Raw genomic sequence first — 17,876 nt, 5'->3', positions numbered from 1 at the left:
TGATCAGATACTGGAATCATCTACCAAGTGAGGTGGTGCAGTCATCATCCCTCGAAGAGTTCAAAAAAAGACTGGATGTGGCACTTGCTGCCATGATCTAGTTGAATTGTTAGAACATCGGTTGGACTTGATGACCTTACAGGTCTCTTCCAGCCTTGAATTTCTGTGATTCTATGATTCTGTGAAAACTTTATTAATACTGGAGCAAGTCAAGAAGCAAATAGCTGATTTGAAGAGTGATTCATTCTTTTACAATGGTTCTTAAATCTAAATTCTTGTTAAGGGAAAACTAAAAAATCCCAGCTTCTCTCAGGGAAGATAATAACCCTCTGCATGTACCCAAATTTGCAGTTCTGTTAACAAGGAAAGGCAACTGTCTTTCCACCAAGCACTGATAGAAAGTGCTTTTCCCCTCTCTTTTTTTACTTGCTGCAAAACCAGACTTTTTTACCATGTTATTTTCATTCTTGTTTTCTTTCATTAACTCCTATTTCATCTAAGTGAGCCATTGATTGCAGAAAAGAATAAAAGTGCATTTTAAATTTAGAGACATCCAGAAACCAAACAGATCCAGGTCAATGTTTTCCTCCTGGTCCTTATATCTGTAAACTGCTTGGCCTTCTAAAGTTAGAAGTGCCATTGGCAGTCACCAACACCAGGGATTGTTCTACCAACCAAAACAACAAAGAAAATATTACTTCTTATTAGCATCTTTCAAATGAATTAAACCTTTACAATTCTGTTTATAAGCAACATTATTTGGAAGAACTGTTCTGCATGTTTTCATCCATTGCTCCATTTATTTTCTCAAAGCTTATTTCTTCCTATCTCTGTTACTACTTGATATTTAAGTCTGTATCTATAATTATTAGCTCTAGAAAGTGTTCTGGGAAGGCAAATCTGTTCTTTGCCTTGACCAGATTTCAATATTTCACATGTGACATTGTGCTTCTGGAGCTGGACACTGGCTGGGTCTTACTTGTGATCACAGTGTGGGACCCTAAACCAGGGATGGCACTGAAGAAATTGCATTTTTCTGAAGCTTTGCAATGTACAGCTGGTGTAACACACAACACTCTCAGAAAGGATTCAAGAGCCTGTGAGGCCAAGATTAGATGCACATAAAATAGCTCAGAGCCTGCTCACTTCAGTGAAGACAAGAAAATTGTGAAAGATGTAATTGAGGACCTGAAAGACTCCATTTCACACAAACATTTAATGCTGCCTGCCTAGGTTCATCCATGAGTCCCACAGGATAATAAAAATAAGAACCAGAATCCTACATGATGAGGTTTTGAAACACAGATCCTCACCTGTTCCCCCCTGTGATCAGTGGCTTCTCAGGGGGTGTGGTGGATACCAGGGGTACTCCAAGGTCATGAGAAATGTCATCTTTCCCATCATACAGAAGGCTTTCTTCTGTTTCTCCACTATGTGTCTTCTTTTTCCCTCCAGCTCCTGCTGGCACTCCATCAGTAGTATTTCCAAAGTTACCTAGAGACCCAGGGTTACAGGAGATGTCTAAACTGGAGGTGGTAAATATGAATGAGGCTTTAAAAAAAGAAAATGGCCAATCATGCCAGTGGAAAATCTTTGTCCTCTCCAGTTCATTCAGCTGTTTTAACGACACCACAGCTTATAAAGGTTGTGACAGGTTTTGTTTGTCTCTGGAATGTCAGGTTCTAGAGCAGTGCTTCCTTGCCAATCCCATGTGACAAATACCTAACACATCCCTTAGTGATGTGATCCTCTGACTGCTGGCCCCCAGGACCTTCAGCTTTTAGTAAAGAAATTCAGAAACCAAAACAATACTGCTGTTGATATTTCTATACTCAGGAGCCCTGATATGGGTTTGATTCACACAGAAAATGTGTGTTCTTCATAACATATGGATGATCATTTCAAAGTTTGATCTCAGAAGTGATAAACTCTTTTTCAGACAAGTAAATTTTGCACATTAGGGTTGCAGAATTAGTAATAACAATGCTTTGAGGCCTCAGCTTCAAGCCTAATACCAGACAACTCTGCTAATAATACAATCATCTTCCCTAAAAGGATTTTGCCTTAAAGGGTAATTATCAGCACTGGGAAAGAGGTACATCCATCAAACTGATAATTACAGATCTTAAAAGAGAGGCAGAAAACATTCCCTGCAGGAAAAGAATGTGCTGAATCACCCCGTATGACATCCTGATCTGGATTTTTGGTTCAGCCTTTCATGTGAATAATGAGAACTGGCCAAGTTTGGGTCCAAATTTCAGCTACACAGGAGGCTAAGAGATGTTCAGGTCCAGAATTCAGGGCCAGATTCATCTTTAGTATTAATTCTGACAAGAATCACTATAATTCCTTGCCCAACTATTTAAATGAGTTTCTTGTCATTCTCAGCTCAGCTTCCTGCTAAGTTTCAGCAGGAATCAGTATCCCTCCTTGGATTCCCCTGTTTTTCACAGCATCTCTCCCTGCACACACAGCCCTGTAGCTGAGCACAGTCATGGACATGAGCACTGAGACTGGAAGTGCCCCTGTGCACTTGGTGGGTCTGGTACAGAGAGAACCAAATCCCTGCAAGGGAAATGAGACCCATTCAAGCTTCTCTCTTAAGAGGAAGTTCTTCTGCTTTGAAAATATTAATGAAAATGTCTTCATTTTCTCTTTAGTCTGCTTTGAGGGATAATTTAGCTCCATGATGAGGAGCTCATGGAGTTTGGTCCTGCTTTCCCCTGAAAGAGGAAAGGACTTACCAGGAGGACATTAGGACAAGGTGGTGTCTGCAACTTGGGTCTTGGCTGTACCTCACCCCCCTGCCACACTCACAGACCCACAGGAAACTCACTGGGGTTGGCCAGGACAGTGGACAGGGATCATCCCCCACAAAGGGCTCCCTCACAGCCAGGGGCTGATCAAATGGAGACATCACAGAATGAACTCTGTCTGAAGTAAATTATCTGAGTTTGACCTATCAAGTGATTAAAAGGACAAATACTGGCTAAGATGCTGTATATACTGAGGGAGAGGATTTGCATTAATACAGGACATTTGGGGAGCAAGACAGATAGGCATCAGTATGTTCAGCTTGAACATATCTATCCAGTGAAATGATAATCAGGGTTAACTCAAATGTAGGCTCTGCTCTGAAGCTGAGCCCTGAGACACATCAGTCAGTAACACCTACCATCCTCCTGCTCCTGAGGCTCCCCCTTTCCTTTGGATAAAACCTTAGCACACTTACCAACAGAAACCTCAAAGGTTATTGGCTTGTCCCCAAACTTCCTATCAATCATTGTGGCTTCAAAAAATGTCCCAAAGAGAAGGAATTCTTCAAATTTCTCTTCATAGATCTATTGGAGAAGAAGGAGGAAAATGTTGGCATTTGTTTTACCTTCTACTCTTTTTTTACAGCATGAAGGAAAAGTGCAATGGTCTTTTGTTGAATGCTAGGCTCTGTTTACATCTATTGGAGACCCAGCATCTGCTTGTGCCTGGCATGGACTCTCAGTCAAGGAGGGCCAGCCAACACTTCTGATGCTCTTGGGTCATTAACAGCAAAAGCTATTAACCCCAAGCCAAGCCTAAGCTCAAAGGAGATATAATTTATAGTTTGAGTTCTCCCCAAATTTACACCCCAACTGTTGTGGCCTTCCCATCCAAACCCTTCTCACTTCACAACACCTGCAAACTGAGGCCCATTAGGCAAGATCAGCCCTAATTCTTCTGCAGTGTGAGTGAGGCAATGAATAAAACATCAGCTATGCATGAATATTTGTTTCCCTGACTTCTGCAAAGCAGAAACAGTTTTTGACACAGCCCATGATCTCTTCATTTTGAAAAACCTTTGCTATACATAGCAAAATATCATAGGTCTTCAGTGAAAGGATTAGCAGCATCATATATCAGAGTCAACAGCTCAGATTGCAGCTCCAGAGTAACTTTAGCTTTTTATACTTGTCCAGTATGAAACCCTAATAAAGCCAAGGCTCAGAGACTATGACACATGCATCTATCTCCCATTACAAAGAAAACAAATTTTAATATCTTCTTGCAGTCAGAATAGGTTGATAAAGTTGTGCTGTGGGGATGGATAATTTGCTTCTGTTGTCTCAGAGGCTCTATGAGACATTTTTTGCATTATTGGTAATGTCTCCAGTTCCCGCTTTTCCTTTCAGAGAGTGGTAATACAATTACTGCCTACTGGAGCACAAAGTATTGCTGAATGTCAAAACTAAAAGAGTATCAAGCATCACTGTATCATGCTATTGCCTTTTATGTATTCTCTATTTGAAACTGAGAAACAGCAGCTGGAATTAAATCCTTATTATTACTATTCATTTTTGTTGGTGGGTGTTTCAGCAGGGTTTGTTTCTCTACCTGGGGTATTTCGCCTGGCCCAAGAACATAGTGACTGAGCAATTCAAAATAATGGATTTCTTGCATATAAAGGAAAATTTATATGGAAATAAGTTTCTTTGAATGTCATCTCTATTAGTCTTCAGAGAAGAACTGAGAGACAGAGCTAATTTACAACTACATGAGTAAACAAAGTAACAGTGGAGCACAAGTTATAAGTGGCTTGCAATTACCCATGCCAGTTTTCTGCTCACATACTCCTTGACCCACTCCAGCCAGCCCTCAGGCCAGAAATTCCAAGGCCAAGGAAGTGAACTTCTCAAGGTGAGGCCTCAAGACCAAAGAACAATTGTTCCTCTCCCAGTTACTTGTAGAGATGGAGTGGAAAGACCAAGAATCAGAACCAATAAAGGACACAAATATCCTAAGTGAGCTGGAACTCCCACTACAAAAGACAAAGTTTTTGATCAATGACAGAGAATCACAGAATCATCAAGGCTGGAAAAGACCTCTGAGATAATCAAGTCCAAATTTGACTGAACGTGCCCACTAAACCATGTCACAAAGCACCACATCTACTCATTTTTTGATCGCTTCCTGTAATGGTGACTCCACCACTTCCCTGAGGAACGTGTTCCAAAGCTTAACCACTCTCCTTGTGAAGACATTTTTCCTAATATCCAACCTGAACCTCCCCTGGCACAAACAACGACCATTTCCCCTTGTCCCCTTGCTAGTTCACTGGGAGATGAGGCCAAGCGCCCGCTTGCCACAATATCCTGCCAGGTAGTTGTAGTAGATACAGTGAAGGGGGAGGAAAATTGGTTATGAGAATATTTTTTTTCCTATTTATTGGGTAAAAAAAAAAAAAAAAAGAGCTTGCATATGCAGCAATTGTTGCTGCTCCCAGAGAGTGATGTGCTGGAACTGAGAATTAAAGCTCAAACATTGGCTCGGCTCCAAAGCCCACGCACCCTGCCACAACTGCCCAACCTTCTCCAAGCCCCACAGTGCAGATTTTCCCATTATGTAATCCTATACAACAGGTGGAATTAGGTGAACAACATCAGTTACCACTGGTTGAAACTGAGCACATAATTTTCAGCTCTTCCTCTAAAGGGATTATCAGCCTAACACTAGCATCACATTGGCAATGCAGTAGTAAAGGAGGAGACTAAATCAGGCTAGACTGTATCTGTCTTTCTGCATTTGCACAGATTTTATGTCAGTGATTCTCTATTGACTTCAATTGACAGCTCCAGATTTTCTTAAATGAATGCAGGAAGTCAGGCTTTGTAATTCCCAGCTGTCCACACTGGTTCTCTGTCCATTGGCAGATATTATGTCAGATAATTTTCTAGTAGGAACATGTGGATGCAGCTAGAGCAAAAGGAATTATACAATAGGAAGCTAAGTTTTATGAACACCAAATCCTACTTGAGAGGTTTTTGAGTTACAGGTACACATTAATGCTGCATTTGTGCTGAATTATTGTGGGGAGGTCCCAAGACTGTGAAAGTGTGGAGAAACTGTAGGGAGCACAAAAAGGAATTTTATAAGGCTTGACCCCAAATACACACAGCAGTGCCATTCTTGGAGGTTTAGAGACACATGACAACCACTCTCTTAATATCATACTGACCTCTAAAGGTACATCAAATGGCTCAACTTCCACTTCAGTTGAGTTCATCTTGTCTGAAGGAGAAGCTGACTTTCGGTCCTCTCCTGCTTTGTCAGTTTTGTCTTTTCCTTTCAGTGCTTTATCTTTAGATGACAGTTTGATATCCTTGATAATGCTTGAAAACTTGGACTCACGGGCTCCTCCTGAAAGTATCTCCACAGCAATCTCAAGGAAGAGACGTCCTCTGAAGGAGACCCCTTCTCCAAAACCTTCATTAAGCTCCTGATGGTCATCAATGAGGCTGTGGTTCCTGGGTGAGCCATAGAGATTGATCCAGGCAGGCCCAAAGGTAGGCAAAAACCCTGGAGATAAAGTAACGTTTGTGGCTTTTCTGTTGGGTATTAGTGTTCTCTCCTCATTGTCTGCTCAAAAAATCTTGCCTCTAATACCCCAAAAGCCAAACCTGAACCCATTTCTGGGCAGTGAGGAATCATTTCACACAGAGCACTGCTTTGCCGAGCAGTTCTTAGACCCCAAGAAACCTCTGTCAGTACCCAACCAACCCTGCCGGGAGGTCTTTCTCAGAAGGTGATGGTACCACACCTTCTGGGCAGGAGGTCTATTGCATCACTTGAAAAAGAGCTTGCTGCTGCAGACTACAGACTGGGACATGATGGGAGAGGATGGAGGCTTTCTCCTGTAGGTCAAACTGTTTCAAGTCTGTGTTACTCAATTTATACAAATTTTTCTTTTATCTTCTGGTTAAGGACTGAGATGCATATTTGGATTGGCAGGTTTAAGGAATTACTGTGCTTTCACTGAGCTGTGATAACTGACCATGTTCCACATATACATCACACAGCATAAACAAGGCTATACAGGTAGACTCAAACATCAGTCAAAAGACTCCAGGTAGAGAGTCTCTCCTCAAATAGAGCATAAGACACTAGTCCATGGTGCCTCCCTGGGCTGAGGTTGCACCCAGCTGAGCCTTACCTAAACACTTTGCTCCAGTGGGTAGATCCAAAATACAAGCCTGCTCTGCCTTTGATTTTTAGTGATTTTCAGTTTGTGGCTTCATTGCTTAATAGAAACTCACATGAACTATAAACGTACATCTGTCATCCCCAATGGATTAGAGCAGACTATTGTCACAGCCACACAGATGGTAACAAATTATGCAGCAGCCCTTTAACAAGAACAGCAATGTCAGACCCTCCATGTGCCAAGCACAACGTAATATAATGTGAAATTAAGCAACAGAAGGTGTCTCAGAACCAACACTTGAACTCTGGACATCTCTAAATTAGGATTAGCCGGTGCCAAGATCCCATGCAAGTAGATTTTACCTCAAAGGTATATCCTGGAACAGATATTTTCCCCTTTACCTTTGTCACCATCTTGTTCATTTGATATTTTCTTCAAATCAATGAAGTGGGTAGCCAAGGCCACATCATTCATGCTGCCTTCATCCCAGACCTGGATTTTGACTCTCCGACAGAGCGGAGGGAACATTTCCTTGAAGACAATCTGCTCGTGCCACACAGGATCTGCACAGTTCTTTTGCACTGTTGTCCGGCCCTGGAATGGAAGTCCAGCCAATTTAATTCCAGAAGGGTTGAACTCTGGAGAATGGCACTGAGTACAGCAGCAATTGCACTTAGCAGCATCTCTCTGGCCATTTTTAAAGCACAAATACGCTCTCTTGAAAGTACTTTGGCTTTTCTATTAGCTTCTTCATTTTGCACTCCATATCTAATAAAAGACCACATTATGGCTGAAGAATTCTCACATGCACAGAGCAGAGACTAAAATCTAATACTTCAGGACCCTTATTAACAAAATGTATCTGTAAAGCCAGACTGGCATTTCTTCTACAAACTGCACACCTTCAAATGTCTTTTGAAATATCTGGGCAGTGATGATGCAGTGCAGTTTTTTCATAAAAGACTAAATTCATTACAGATTCCAGGCTGTGTGTACCAATGGGATTTCCTTAAATGAGGCAATTTATCTAGCATAAACTATGATTATTGTGGTTCATGCTCTGGGTATATGCCTGTGTGCAAGAGGGGTAGGTCCTGGCTACCCCTAGCTGTTCTTCCAAACCTAAGGAGATGGCAGGACTGCGTCACAGTCTGTACAGTCACTGGAAGTGGCAGGATTTACACTCTCACATTAAATGGAGAGAACTGAGTCAGAAAACCCACCAAGCCTCACTATAAAACCCTAATTTGCACACCAGTGTGCAAACTCACATCAGTGACCCATTCCTGTCTCCTTCAGTCCTCTATTGAACCTGAGGGTGCTGCATGTGTTTGCCTGGTTTAACCCACAGTAGTACTTTGCAATTTGGATTCAGTACTAAGATCCTTGTTCTCATGCCTGAAACATCTGAAAAGGACTAACTGGAGCTGTCCCTAAGGCTTCCTTGCACACAGAAACCATTGCTGGCTTAAAATAGTTTCCATTTTGATTCTTTGTTTATTTGCGCCAGTAATCAAGACAGGCTCTCTGACACAGGATTTCATGGTGCACCCCAGGGGAACCAGGCCCTGGACCTCCCTGCATTCCTCTTCCACCAGAGTCAGAAGCCTCTCTAAGCAGTATCTGTCACACCATGTTTGATGCTGAACTTGCTCTAGGAGCAATGAAGCCAGGCAGCACTGCCAGTCTGTTAAATGTTTACTCTAATCAGGAAAGCTGAGAGGGTCCTGAATTTCAGCAGAGTAATTCAGAAATCAATACATAGCCCTAAAAGCCTGATTGAACCACATTCACTGATTTCAGCCCTGCCTCCTTATTTCACTCAAGGGAGACCAGAACACAGCTCTCACCTGATCCCATGCTGTGTAAATCACTGTCTTGTAACTCAGTGTTTTAGTGCTACAGAATTCTCTTTCCCCTCCTGCTGCCTGCCTGTAACCTACTGCCGTGAACCTGATATTAGATCTGCTGGCATTAAATGTCTCCATTACTTTATTTCTGCATAATTTAAGAACTGAACATTTTCTGATGACCAAGATACATGTTTACCTAATTTATGTAACACTAAGTTAAAGAACATCAGCATAATCAACTGCCTGTAGCCCAGCTAATAGGAAATAAGGCCTACTTTTGTGATCAAGAGGATCCCAATTACCATTTGACCTGCAAACATGACCACCACATAGGGATCCACAAGGTCCTTACTGTCGCCTATGAATGCTTTGGTGACATTGGCCATGATGCTAGAGTTCATCTTTGGAAGTCCTTCTGCTTTGTAAATTCTCACATAAAATCTGGCCCATGGTCTTTCAGATGGAAAGCCTTTGGGGATCAAGAGATTCCTGGAAGGAAAAGAGAAGCTGTTGTCTTAAAATTGAAAACTTGGACAATGAAGTGATATTTTTCCCGCCAGCACTGTGATCTTGGGTTAGCATGAATCTGAGAAGACACAAAAAGGTGTATGAATTTGCTTTTTCATCTGAACCACTACCAATCTTTTACCACAAGAAAATTATATGGCATTACTCAGCAAACTTTTCTATGTGATATAGAATCAGGTCCAGCCAGATAAGGTTCTCTGGGCCTTGTTCAGTAAATTCTGAATATCTTCAAGGACATAGATTTCCCACTCTCTTTGGGCCCCTGTTTCATTAGACCATATCGATGGTAAAAAACAATCTGTTCTGAAATTTCATTGTTCTAACCTGCCTCCAAAGCCTCTCATCCTTCTACTGAAAAGAGCCACTCATCTGAAAAGAGCCTGTCTCTGCCCTCCTCATGTATGATGAAGCCCCTTTGAGTGCTCTCCTTTGGGTTCAAAAACCCAATACCCACCACCTTTCCCCATAGACCATGTGCTCCATCAACTTGGTGACTTTCCACAGACTTGGTCCAGGATGTCAGTACTGACCAGAAACATTGCTCAGGTAAAATTTAAAGTATGCTGGTAGCATATTTACCACCTTGAACTTCTGTATTTTACAAAGAGAATGATAACGTACTTGAGTTTACCTAAGGATATGGAAATATCCACACGCTCACATCCAAGAGTGGACAAGGAATAGGTTTTCCTCATATTTTTTCTTCTTGCTTCACTGATTTAAGTAATCATTAGTTGGTTTCAAATCAATGGACATTCTGCCAGGGGTCATTTGGAACTTAGCCAACAGGACTTGGTCAATTCTATCAGCTGCAGAGAAGTGACCCTAATGTGCCCTTCAATTTAGATGAGAGGATTGTAAAAATTCTTTGAGGATGTGAGAACAACCAGGTGTACAATGCTATCCTGCAATTAACCCTGAGTTAACAAGGAAAGGATTGAAATGAGGGCAGAGACTTATTGAGACACCTAGTAAGGAAGAAAGCAGTAAATAAAAAAAATTATTGCAGTACTTTTCAATCTGTTCCTCGGTATCAGCTGTTTTCTGTGTGGCTTGTATTGCATCACCTTTCCCCGTCACACTGAGGTCACACTTCAGGTACCCCTTGGCTCCTGTCCTAATGTCAGCAGGGTCTGTGAGAAGTGCCCACTTGTCACAAAACTGATGACCTGTAAGAAGGACAAGCTTAAACACTCAAATAGAGGATATAAAAACATACAAGTGTCTTCCTCTTCACTCCTGGAAAAGGTACATCAAACTATGTTTGTGCTGTCAGGAGAATTGTGCTGAAATATATTTGTTTACCAGACACTTCTAGAGGGTCCAAAATATTTTGTGATCAAAAAGGCAAGCAAAGGATTGATCCAGAGCTTGTCAGAAACAAGCTCATTTTCATCACTCTTTACTGAGATCAGTGAGTACAGACCAGTGGAAGCCTGGGTGAGATTTCAGCAGCTGAACTGAGGCTGAGCCCTCATGAGGAAAGGCCACCTCCTTGATGAGAACTCTCTGAAGTACTCAGAACTCCAGCAGAAAACCCCTGCTGGGTGCTGTGGCCACTGTAATGCTGGCAGACAGCTGAGAAAGGGAAGGAGAGTGGACAGCCATCAGAGGAAGAAGAATGAACCAGAAGCATCTTCAGCTCCATCTTTCAAGGAGGAAAATGTTCAAGACAATTCCCCCGCAACAGCCCTTGCTGTAATTCTGTTTCAACAACCCCATCAAGAAAGGTCCTAGGATCTCATGTTAAGTCATTGAACATCACCTTGGGTGGGTAAAGGAGTGGGAAGGAGACACCACAGAATACCAGGGATATGAGCTCAAGATCAACCCTCAGCCACCACCCTCCTGTTAGGGTGTGAGCAGGAGATACAGGACAGAACTCAAGACTGACACAGCTTGAACATGGATGTAGACTGCTCACTGCAGATAGGCCATTCCTCTCTGACTCTTACAGGAACCCTGCAGAGAGGGTGGCCCAAGCAACTCTACACTCTTGCTATAAGTGTGTGACATCTACAGCAAGTGGCCTAAATATGTTCTTTCCCAAGGAGGAAGAAGAGACCAAGGAGGAAGAGAAAAAGGCACATGTTTTGTGGATGGTTCTAAAAAACTCCAAAAGAGAAGTAGGTGATCTTTTCTTAGGTTCAAATGTCAGAAAGCACCGAACAGCTCTGAAGATGACAAGTCAAGTGGACCTATGGTCACCTCTTTGTCATCTTCTCTCTCCTGTTATGATCTGCTTCTCCTCTTGTCTTGTGCTCTCCTCACCATCCTTCCCCTCTCCATCCTGGTCTCCCTCCCTCTGTTCCTTTTACCCCAACACAGGTGAAAGAGCTTTGGATGCTCTGTAGCAAATGAGTGCAGCTGGATTTTGTAGAATATTCAGCTGCCCACTCTGACCACTTAAAGAAATACCACCCTTGAAAAGTGCTATCCACCAATGAGCAGATTGCCAAGGTGTTTTCAGTGCTGAACTTCTTTCTAACAGTTTGGCTGGTACTCTGCTATCCAAATAAGAAAACAACTCTCCCAAAAGCTTTAAGTTGGAGTAAACTACAACCATCTGAGTGGAAAAGCAGCACATCTCCCTCTCCTCTCCTCTCCTGCCCTGCCTCAAATCTCTCTTAGCAGACAAAAATGGCATAAAATGCATCACTCACCTGGCTGAATGTACACTGTCCCCAGATCCACTTTAAAGGAGCCTATCAGCACACTCCCAATCAGTTTATTGTGCATAACCTGTTAGAAAAAGCTGATTAAAGAATGGCACTATCTCTCTTCACAGTCAGCCCAAGAAAGAGCATCCAAAGATCACATTTAGTTCAGAGGCAATAAGCATCAACACCCAGCACCACCCAAAACTGGGGGCACATAGCCACAGCAGATACACCAATATTTGAAATATGTCTTTTACCCAACATTGTGCCTATTTAGAAAACAATATAATTGCATCTGAGTGGAATCACACAGGTTCATCCCAGGTCCCTGGGATAGAGTGCAAGAATTAGATCAAGATTAGAGCACCTGCTCCTTCAGAGCAGGTGCATTTATATTACTTATCCTGGCAGTTTTAGCTAAATCATAATGAATATAAACACATGGGATGTAACTGGTTTCAGACTAGGCTGCAGAAATCCTATCACTGTGCAATAGCTGAATTGCCATAAAAACAGAGTACGCTCGGAGGAGAAAGAATGAGTTTCTTGGCAACATTTTAATGTACACATAAACCAAGAGAGTCATTTCTAATCTACCCCCCACGATATTAATGAAATCAGAGAAGTGATATAGATGTAAATTAGATGGCAAGCAGGCCCCAGTGAGTCTGTCTCTGTATTCTTCCTGCCAAGCGATGAATTTAATTTAATTCAAATTTAATTAATAATTTTCAATTGCCATGATTCCCAGACCTATGTATTTCCGTTTCTTGTTTTCAAATACTTGCATGGGGCTCACTTTACAGACAAGGCAGAGGCTTCTTCTAATGGAAGATTTGCTCTAGAGCTGTATTTCTCAAAAAATGTGTCTCACCTGGTTTCAGAACAGCTTAAGAAGTTGAAACCTATTCCTTGTTTTGAAAAAGCTTCTGAAAGAGGCCAAGTTTTCTGGAGCACCTTGCCCAAATTGCAGAGAGAAACTAAGCTCTTTCAAGTCTACAGAAGTTTAATCTAAATATTGGAAGTAAACAATCAAGCCTTCAACAGCATTTCAGGAGTCTGGAACACATCACATTCTCTCTTTGGACCAACACATTGTAGATAAGGATATTTCTGGATAGGAAGACTTTTGCAATTTTGCACTGGATTGGTCATGTGACTTTATTTTCTACACTTTTCAAGAGCAGGAGACATACATTTCCAAATAAATATCACTGACACCTTCATGAAGATTCACCAGAAAATTCAAGAAGTTTCTAATTGCAATATAATGTCCTTCCCTGTTAAGGGCCTATGGCCACTATGCCACTCTGACCTGAGGAACACACTCAGCTGTCCTTGGTAATTCCTCACCTCAACACAGAAGCAGTTTCTAGAGCTGAAAAATTAAGAGTGGACAAAGGAACAGTTTTACTTTACTATTAAGCTGAAAAATTAAATAACCTCATGTGGAAGAGGAGTTAGTCTGAAGTCAGTGCTTCATGCACAATTACTGCTTTTCCTCAATCCCTGGTGCTGTCAGGTCCCATCCTAGCCCTGGACTCTCCCTCCTGTGAGGTTGGAGTACAGCACACACAGGGCTGGGAACAAGCCTTGAAATCTGTTGGGCTTCTCTCTGAAGCCAGGCAATATTACAGCTTTGGAGGAATATGTGGGAATGCCCAAATCAACAGATCCAATGAGGGTAGGTTAAAGGGGGAAGAAGGCTGTAGCCTTTCTGTGGGGAAAAAAACCCACAAGCTTCTTTAAGACTCAAAACCAAGATGAGGGTGTGTGGTGAGTCCAAAGTGGTGCTGTCTCACTGCTGTTTGCTCATTTCCTCTCCATGACAGCCTGTCCAGAGATTGTTAAATGTTAAATGTGTAAAAGTCACTTCTCTGTCCCTGAGGTTTGCTTCGTGAAAAGTAAATGCCCCTGTTCCACTGAAATGATGCAGGTTTCCACTCCCTGCAGTGCAGGTTGCTTTTAATGCTGAGGCAATACCTCACTGCTTCTATCAAACACTCTACATCTTTCCTCATCATTTTTTTTCCAAGTGTATTTTCTTCGAATGCAACAAAGCAAGTGAGCATGAAGTCTATAGCAAACGCCTCTTGTCTTCTCTGAGGGAGAACATCACATCCACACCATATCTAATTAAAGATTTGTGTCTTTTCACACTTGACTGTAGATGACTGAAGGATTTTCGTCAGATTTTGTGAATGAGCACAAATATGCATAGTGTTACACTGAGGAATATTTCAGTAAGGGAGATACAGTTTTAGCTCACAAGAGCCACCTTAGTTTAACTATGGTATTACCACAAGTTTGCTGAAATGTACAGGAAGATAATAATGAAGGAAAAAATCTAGTAATTAGCAGGTGCTGGGAAAATCAAGTGTCTCATTTTTCTCTCAAATGCAGGGTTTGAATACAGCTAGACTAACTACTAGACTGATGGACAAGGGCACTAACTTTTTTGTTTTCCTTGAGCTTCCATATGCAGATAAGTTCATAATGGAGGCCGCTAATCTTTGCTTCTTCTTAAGTAAGATTCATTCTAAGCAAGTGCTGTGAAACTTTCCATCCCTCAGGGTTTCCTTCACCTCCAACACACATATTTCCTCCTTTATTTCTATTCCCCTGATAGTTTGCATTCTCCAGAACTATGTTGCAAGGTAATGAATCTCTGTTTTCAGTAGCATATCTGAACACTGCCCAAGGTTAGCTCATTGTTGTTACTGAGCTTTCTCCTAAAGTCATTTTTACCTAGAAGACCTTTAATTTCTTAGTGTTGCACCTTCATCAGCTATAAATAAAATAAGTTTGCTGAGCCTGATGAAACTGTGCAGATACACAGCAGGTAATGGTGGCGCGTTTTCCCACACTCCATTGCAGTCAGAAGAAAGCTGGCATTTCCCCCTCCACCACTGGATATATGGAATCCTTATCAAAAGAATGTGAGATTGGAAAGACTGGCCATATCTCAGAGAAAATAACTCTACATCCCCAATGGCATCAGCAGCACACAGGAGCTGGTGCCTTGGCAGTGTGCTGCTACACAAACCATGTCTGAAACACCCATGGGGCCACAGGCTGTGATATGTCACAGCTGTGAGGTGATATCTGCTCCCATCCCATTGCCAGCCTGTAGAAAATTCTGTCCTCACAGCTGAGATCAGATCTGCAGATACCTTATGTAGTTCTGAACTTCATACATCTGAGCTTTGAGCATGGTACAGTGGATGTTAATGGAATTTTAGGATTCCAACTGTTAGTTTACTCCCAGCACTGAAAACCTAGCTGTCCAGTTGTCCATGTGTAAATGAACACATTTTATTCTGTAGCTGGGAAAGTCACTCTATTGGCACCTCAGAAAAGGAAGTAGAGAGTGATGTGTCCTATAGCTCCTGAGCACTGCTTGTTTCTGCCAAGCTCAACCAGCACAGATCCTTTCCTTGTGGAAGTTATTGAAATGGACAGAGCACTCCAGAGAAAAAGAGCTTTTCCTGCAGCAACAACTGTTGCACTGTTTATTGCCAGAGAAATCTCTGACAAAATGGATGGACTTTTAGCAAAAACAAGAGTTCGTGAAGGGCACAGCTGTTGGAGTTTCCAAATAATACAAATACAGCACTGTCCAGAGTCTCATGAGATCTTTAATTCCTTAGCAGCTTTGCTATATGTGGTGATGAGTTTTGGAGAAGATAATTAACATGGTTCCATAGACTTGGCCTTCCAAACTGCACATCACTATCCAATGTCTAAGCCCAAGAGCATGTGTGTCTTCCATCCGGACTGTTCTGAGAAGTCACAGAAACATGGAATCATTTCGGTTGGAAAAGATCTTTAAGATGGAGCCCAATCATTAACCCAGCATTGCCAAGTCCACCACTAAACCATGTCCCCAGCTGCTACATCCACATGCCACATTCCCTCTGGGGATGGTGATTCCACTGCTTCTCTGGGCAGTCTATTCCAATGCCTGTCTACCCCTCCAGTGAAGAAATTTTCCTAATAGCCAGTCTAAATCTCTCCTGGTCCAACTTGAGGCCATTTCCTTGTGGAATGTCCCGTCATTTGTTACTTGGGAGAAGAGACCAAGCCACACCTGTCTCTAACCTTGTTTCAGGTATTTGTAGAGAGCAATAGGGTGCCCCTGTAGTTTTGCTGGGACTTTAGTTGCAATGAGCAGTGGAAGCAGCAATGAACTCTTGGAGAGCACCCCCATGCTAATAGCAACCAACCAGTGACACTCAGGCAGCCCAAGAGCCCCTGCTGAGGAAAAGTGTCTGCATTAGTTTAGTTTCATTTAGTTAGAGACAGTTATATCTGAGGAACTGATGTAAACAAGAAGTTCCAACTCAGTCATCTGAATCAAGTGGCAGGCTGAAAATTAGATGGATGAAGGTAGTGAGAAGAGAGACCTAAGATGAATTTCTCATTCTTCCTTGCAGTTTGCTACAGCAGCAATGAGTGTCCCTGAAAATGCAGACTAAATCTTCCTTTTGGGTATGTTCCTTCAAATCTCTACCAGCAGCTGACTCCTCCTGCTTATCCTCTTTTCTATCCTCTTTCCTGTACTTCATGGTAACTTTCTAGCACTCTTGGTACTTAAAATTATTTCTTTTAAACTACATTAAGAATCATTTAGATTTGAAGTGACACAAAACCAATGACCTTTACTTACTGTGTTAAGGTTTCCTGGGTACTTACAGAGATGTTGATTATTTTGTCAAACAGCAACACCTGTGGTCCAACAAAGTCGAACACGAAGTACTGTGGGAAGAGGGGGCAGCAGATGAGAACCATCCCTGGGCAGGCAGACAGTGCTGTCAGCTGCATGGCTCAGAATTTGTGTTACTGCACAGAGCCCAGGTGAGATGCTGGGGGTGCAGGGGGGCAGTGGTGGGCAAAGCAAAATTCTCTCCTTGTCCCTGATGTGTTACTGCCATGGCCCAGACTTGTTTTCTACTCTATTCCTTGCATGGCTGCATAAGAGTTGCTTCACAAATGCCCATGGGCCTCAGTCTGCATCAGAAGGCATTGTCAAAAGGGACAGGAGGCACAAGGAATTTGGTTTTGGGGGTTGTTTTGGTGTGATTTGTCACTAATTGGAGCAAACATATGTCAAGGAAAGGCTGAAAGCATGAAATAGTAGAAAAGGGAGTGGAGGTGTGGGGGGGTGCAGTATAGACAAAGCTCCTAAATGGATGATTTAAAAAACTGCAGTAGCAGCGGTGGTAAGGCAGAATGTGCTGAGAGGGTGGGAACAGGCTGGACAGACCTTGAGAAGAGAAAGAACAAACAGATCTAAAACCCAAGGGAGCTATTGCTGGTGCTTTGTCTCCTGGAGAGACCTGCCTGCTCAGACAGGTGCTGTATATTTAATTCATCCCCTTATGAGCTACCAAATGGCAGAGTCCATCCAGAAGAACCATTGAAGAAAGTGTCTTTTTTAAGAGAAAGCACTTACTTCATTGTAGAAAGGGGCATTTGTGCCTTCCTTTACTGTTGTTTGCTTCTTTTCATCACCTATCTCGATGATCACCACGGGGTCGATGTTCTCGCCCACCAGCTGCCTGGCCTCGATGATGGTGATGGCAATCTGTGGGGCACAGGGACACCATGGACACTCCTGGGCTCAGGTCCAGCCTGCCTGAGGAATTCACAGTCACACAAGGGCTGTCACCCCCTGCTCACCTGGTAGTTCTGGGATTTCAGCTCCTCTTCATGAATTCTGGTCACCAGCTTTGCCCTGTTTAAATGACAGAAGAAGTCATTAGACATCTCTAGGCAAGAACTGGTACTTGTGCACACATTAGAAAGACTTCTCAACACTAAATGAGTATTAGTTATGGCAGACAGTTTTGTTGTGAACTGTTAGGCTTGAGAGAGCCT

The 17,876-nt window shown here is 42.4% G+C and overlaps 1 protein-coding gene across 1 annotated transcript in view; it reads right to left on the bottom strand.

The window, feature by feature from the left end:
• Positions 1–17,876, bottom strand: part of FER1L6 (fer-1 like family member 6) — a 64,509-nt gene that overhangs the window by 37,005 nt on the left and 9,628 nt on the right. The window contains exons 4-13 of the mRNA XM_058808673.1: positions 17,679–17,733; positions 17,452–17,583; positions 16,692–16,754; positions 12,000–12,078; positions 10,349–10,505; positions 9,111–9,297; positions 7,357–7,549; positions 5,990–6,330; positions 3,233–3,341; positions 1,314–1,494 (exon numbers count right to left, since the gene is read on the bottom strand). Coding sequence (XP_058664656.1) covers positions 1,314–1,494; positions 3,233–3,341; positions 5,990–6,330; positions 7,357–7,549; positions 9,111–9,297; positions 10,349–10,505; positions 12,000–12,078; positions 16,692–16,754; positions 17,452–17,583; positions 17,679–17,733 — 1,497 coding nt within the window. The remainder of the gene's footprint in view (positions 1–1,313; positions 1,495–3,232; positions 3,342–5,989; positions 6,331–7,356; positions 7,550–9,110; positions 9,298–10,348; positions 10,506–11,999; positions 12,079–16,691; positions 16,755–17,451; positions 17,584–17,678; positions 17,734–17,876) is intronic.

This window comes from Ammospiza caudacuta, chromosome 1, assembly GCF_027887145.1.
Source record: "Ammospiza caudacuta isolate bAmmCau1 chromosome 1, bAmmCau1.pri, whole genome shotgun sequence".
NCBI lineage: Eukaryota > Metazoa > Chordata > Aves > Passeriformes > Passerellidae > Ammospiza > Ammospiza caudacuta.
Note: the sequence above shows the minus strand (reverse complement) of the source record. Positions and strands in the feature narration are given on the sequence as shown.